General features: G+C 52.9%; 1 protein-coding gene across 2 annotated transcripts in view; it reads left to right on the top strand.

Annotated features, from left to right (window-relative positions):
- The window catches only part of plcl1 (phospholipase C like 1), a 64,702-nt gene that overhangs the window by 43,905 nt on the left and 15,797 nt on the right, over window positions 1-5,000 (top strand). For both annotated transcript variants that reach the window (XM_035651064.2, XM_047337198.1), the window contains exons 2-6: window positions 2,250-2,324; window positions 2,409-2,696; window positions 2,776-3,066; window positions 3,678-4,069; window positions 4,173-5,000. The exon at window positions 4,173-5,000 is cut by the window's right edge and continues 298 nt beyond it. In XM_035651064.2, coding sequence (XP_035506957.1) covers window positions 2,250-2,324; window positions 2,409-2,696; window positions 2,776-3,066; window positions 3,678-4,069; window positions 4,173-5,000 — 1,874 coding nt within the window. The remainder of the gene's footprint in view (window positions 1-2,249; window positions 2,325-2,408; window positions 2,697-2,775; window positions 3,067-3,677; window positions 4,070-4,172) is intronic.

The following is a 5,000-nucleotide window of genomic DNA, read 5'->3' as shown; positions in this document are numbered from 1 at the left end:
AGATGATGAGATTAATGCAGGATTATAACTGAGATGCTTCTCTGCTGCATTAAAGGCTTTAGTTCAACGTGGCCGTAGTTTCCTGGACGGCACCGACATCGTAACGACGACATCCGTGTTCCCAAATGTCCAACGCCGCCTCACGGCTTCAGTCCCTCGGGCAGAGAGACGGACACATGGTTGCCCCGCCCCCTCCCTCCCTCCTAAATACCCGCTGACCTGCTTTTCTCCCTAAGCTCGTCTGACCGGCGTCCTCGTCACCAACTTAATAAAAAGACATTTTGTGGGCCGGTTACGTGAATGAAGAGGGACGTGACCTCTCTGTGTGTCCGGGTGCGGGGAGGTGTTGGGATGTTGGAATAGGAAATCAATACGTGTTTGTGTAGCGGAGAGAACGAGCCAACGATCTACAGCTCGCTCGCTCTCTGAGGTGATGGTTGTTGTGTTTGTTCCGTCTGGAGCGTTCAGATCCCTTAGTTCAGTAAAAAGACCACTACTAGGAAAGAATACTCAAGTACAAGTAAAAGTCCTGCATTTCAAATTATAATTGTCCCAAAGTACAGTGATATTGTCGTATACACGTAATGTACATCATCACACACAAGTTGAAGAAGAAGCTGCTGTCAAAGACCAGAGACACGCACGTGACGCAGATTCTGCGATTTTTCCAGAAAAATTACGCAGCTGCAGCCGGTCTGAGGCCTGCGACGACTCACATCCACCTCGCAACATGTTACAACCACTGGGCCTCATGTCAGCAGAGTGTGTGTGTGTGTGTGTGCGTGTGTGTGTGTGTGTTCCGGTGGAAATACTGCGCACTTTGTTCTCCGGGAGTTTAAAAAAGCACCTGCGTTCAGGTGCGACAGTTCACGCATCGGTTAAATGACATTTCAGTGAATCGAGAACTGTGTGTGTGTGTGAGTGTGTGTGTGTGTGTGTCTGTGTGTGTGTGTGTGTGTGTGTGTGTGTGTGTGTCGAAGTAGAGTTGTCAGATTTAAGCGCCCGACGGGAGTCGACCTTGTTAATTCATTTCCTGTGGACAATAGCTCAGCTGTGAGCGACGGGAGGTTTTCACAGCGCAGCTTGTTGATCTGTGAGTCACTGTGCACATTCACCTTTCACGTGGAAAAACAAAGCCCCAGATATGAACAATAGATGAAGTGTTGGGTTTGAACAGTGTCGACTGTTGGTCGGGCGGTGAGACGAATCCAGTGGGCGTCTGCGAACCTCGAGTTCAGTTTGGAACGAATGTAGAAATGACCAACGACACATTTGATGTGATTTGGACAATGCACGAACAAAAACACCTTTTTCTTTGTGTAATTCATAGACAAAGAAATCAAATTTTGAATGTGTGAAATCACCTCCTTCCTCAGTCTGTTCCCAACTTTTAAAATGATTCTTAAATGCTTCATTTGCAGACTTGAGCTTCACACTTTTTTCTTTTCACAAGTTTGGAGATAATAAATGTTTTCGATTTACATATATATGAAATTAAAAACTATTGCTCGCCTCTGCTCGTCCTGCACACTTCTGCGTGTGAAGCCTCTTCCTGCGAGTCGACCTGCAGGGCTAAATAAGGATGTGTCGATCGGCGAGACTCTGATTCTCTCCAAGTTTAGAGACGGAGATTAAAACGTGTGAAAACACCTACGCGCCTCCTAACATGTCCAAGTCCAACCCAGAACTAATAATATTACGTATAAGTCTCTACCTTCAGGATCAAGAATGGAAGGAATGTGATATTAAACGTTCTCGTAGTTTAAAGAACGATGCTTCAGTTGAAGCTCCTTATGAGCACTGTTGTAATTGTAAGAAAGCTTTTACAAAAATACATCTTTAATGTTTGAGTGTCTATGTGGTGAATCATTAAGTGGTTTTGTTGGTCTCTCTGGAAAATGTCTAAGTAATGAACAGATAAGCAGAAAATAATAACTTAGAATAACATCAATAATAGAGTCTGACTGTAAGGATGTTACTAGTGACCTGTCAGGGATGGATTGAATAATGGACAGATGGATTAATGGATGGACGCATGGATGGATTGATGGATTGATGGATTAATGGATTAATGGATTGATGGATGGATTGATGGATGGATTGATGGATGGATTGATGGATGGATTGATGGATGGACGCATGGATGGATGGACGGACCAATGGATGGATAGTGGGCTGATGGCGCTTGACATGTAGAAACACTTCCTCCCACGTTGACCCCTTGGCCGTCTCTCTTTGTCTTTTCCCAGGATCCCTCGGTGCAGAAAGTGGGCGGAGGCAGGAAGAAGACGGTGTCCTTCAGCAGCATACCGTCTGAGAAGAAGGTGGACTGGACACGCCTGATTTAAGATCAACAAACTTCCTCCAGCAGTGGAAACCTGATGATAAACCTGTTGTCGATCTTCCAGGTGAGCAGCGCAGCAGACTGCCTGGCCTTCATGCAGGGCGGCTGTGAGCTGAAGAAGATCCGGCCCAACTCCAGGGTCTACTGTCGTTTCTACACCCTGGACCCCGACCTGAGCTGCCTGCGCTGGGAGCCGTCCAAGAAGGACGGGGAGCGAGCTCGGCTGGACGTGTCCACCGTCCGGGAGGTCCGCACCGGGAAGAGCACGGAGACCTTCCTCCACAACGGCCCTCTCTCCGAGCACCTGGCGGAGGAGGCGGCCTTCTCCATCATCCATGGAGACGACTACCAGGTAAGAAGGGAAGAGGAAGAAATGGATGTTACAGGTCACATCGATGTAGCTGCAGTTGATCATCTTCCCCTCCCCACAGTCTCTGGACTTGGTCGCGTTGTCCGCCGACGTGGCCAACATCTGGGTGACGGGCCTCCGCTACCTGTTGGCCCACCCGTCGGTGATCGGCGGTGCTGGGGGTGGAGGAGGGGTCGGGGGGATGGGTGAAGGAGGGGGCGTGACCGTAGAAGGAAGCCTGGGCAGCAAGATGAGGAGCGAGTGGCTGACGGCGGAGTTCGCCCAGGTGGACGAAGACGGCTACGGCATCGCGTCGGAGGACGTGGCCGTCGCCACCATCTGCAAACTGTGTCCCGGCATCAAGGAAGCCAAGGTGAGCGAGAATGTGAAACCGTCATGCATTGGTCTTCTCAGCTTTATAGAGAAGTTCAGCTCATTGTTTAGGTTTTACAGCAACTTCACTGTTTTGAGTCGTTCTGATAAAAGAGAAATACAAAAAAGAAAAACCTCCAAAGATCCAGAGCAGACAGACGCAGTGAGAAACCGTCTGGGGAACAAGAGTGATCACATATTTGTAAGACATCTTCGTATCTTTTTGTTTCCGAGACGAACAAAAGGGAGAACTTGAATAAAAGATTGGATAAAGCATGTTGGAGCCTAACAGAACAATTTTACCAACTTGGAACTGGATCCAACATGGAAGCGGCTCCTCTCGGCGCCCGTCGCTGCTCAGCGCAGATAAAAGAACAGAGAGGAAGTGAAACCAAAAACAAGGAGAGGAAAGACAGAGATGGAGCGAGGACAGAGTCTGGGTTAGAGGGAAGAAATGATTTCTGCTTTGTGCAGTTTAATGTGGGTCATTTTAATATCCTCACGGAAGCAAGATAACTGAAGTTTAATCAAATTCTGTCTGCGGCTCCTCTGAACCCTAACTCTGGCCGACCAATTCATTCCCCTTCATCTGAACCGGACTCTGTCTTTCAGGTGCGACTGCGTTTTAAGGAGATCCAGCGCAGCAAGGAGAAGCTTACGTCCCACGTGACGCTGGAGGAGTTCCAGGAGGCGTTCTGCGAGCTGTGCACGCGGCCCGACGTCTACTTCCTGCTGGTGCAACTGTCCAAGGACCGCGAGTGTCTGGACCCGCAGGACCTGCGCCTCTTCCTGGAGACGGAGCAGGGCTTGTCTCTGGCGACGGCCGAGGGCTGCTGGGAGCTGCTGAAGCGCCACGAGCCGTCGGCGCAGGGCCGCGAGAGGGGGCTGCTGGGCCTGGACGGGTTCGCTCGCTACCTGCAGTCGCCCGAGTGCCAGCTGCTCGACCCGGAGCACCTGGGGGTTTGTCAGGACATGAACCTGCCTCTGTCCCACTATTACATCAGGTGCGTTTGGTAGTTCTGCCTGATTCGAATTAGGTGCTGCACCCCTGGTCACGGGACAGTCTTTGTGTTGTCGTGTGAGTGATGTTGTTCCTTCGTTCCTCAGCACCTCGTACCGCTCGTACCTGCTGGACGACCAGGTCCACGGCAGAGCCGACCTGGGAGGGCTGATCAAGTCGCTGCAGTCCGGCTGTCGGTGCCTGGAGCTGGGAGTGACCGACGGCCCCGAGGGGGAGCCTCTCCTCGGGGTCGACTACGGTCCAGACATCCCGCGCCACCATCACCACCACCACCACCACCATCTCCACCACGCACCGGTGACCATCCGCTCCGCTCTGGAGGTGGTCAACAAGTACGCCTTCCTCACCTCCCAGTACCCGCTGCTGGTGTACCTGTGTCAGCGCTGCTCCCCTGGCCAGCAGCGCACCATGGCTCAGCACCTGAAGAAGGTGTTCGGCTCGCGTCTCTACACCCCGGAGGCGCTTCCTGTCAGCCTGGGAGGGCGAGCGATGACCCTCCCCTCCCCCGAGCAGCTGAAGGGACGCATCCTGATCGTGGGGAAGAAGCTCCCTCAGGAGCAGCAGGGCTCGGACGGCGAGGTGTCCGAGGAGGACGAGGAGATCGGAGGAGGAGGGCCTCTGGCGGGACGGCGGATGACCATCCCCGGCGAGGAGGAACTGGGCGTGGTCCTGGTGGTGCCTCCACCCTCTCAACCCAGGAAGCTCCGTCTCCACAAAGAGCTGTCGGACCTGGTGGCGATCGGTCGGACCGGCAGCCGCAGCTTCTACGCCCAAAGAGCCAGCAACAAACTGACCCAGCAGCAGTCGCCCCCCAGCAGCCCCTCCTCCCCCGGCACGCCGCTGCCGCCCGAGCCGCCTTACTGGACCCTGTGCTCCCTGGGCGAGGGGGAGGCCGGGCGGCTGACCAGCGAGAG

The sequence above is a fragment of the Scophthalmus maximus genome, chromosome 14 (assembly GCF_022379125.1).
Source record: "Scophthalmus maximus strain ysfricsl-2021 chromosome 14, ASM2237912v1, whole genome shotgun sequence".
Classification (NCBI taxonomy): Eukaryota; Metazoa; Chordata; class Actinopteri; order Pleuronectiformes; family Scophthalmidae; genus Scophthalmus; species Scophthalmus maximus.
This window is presented reverse-complemented; position numbering and strand designations above follow the sequence as displayed.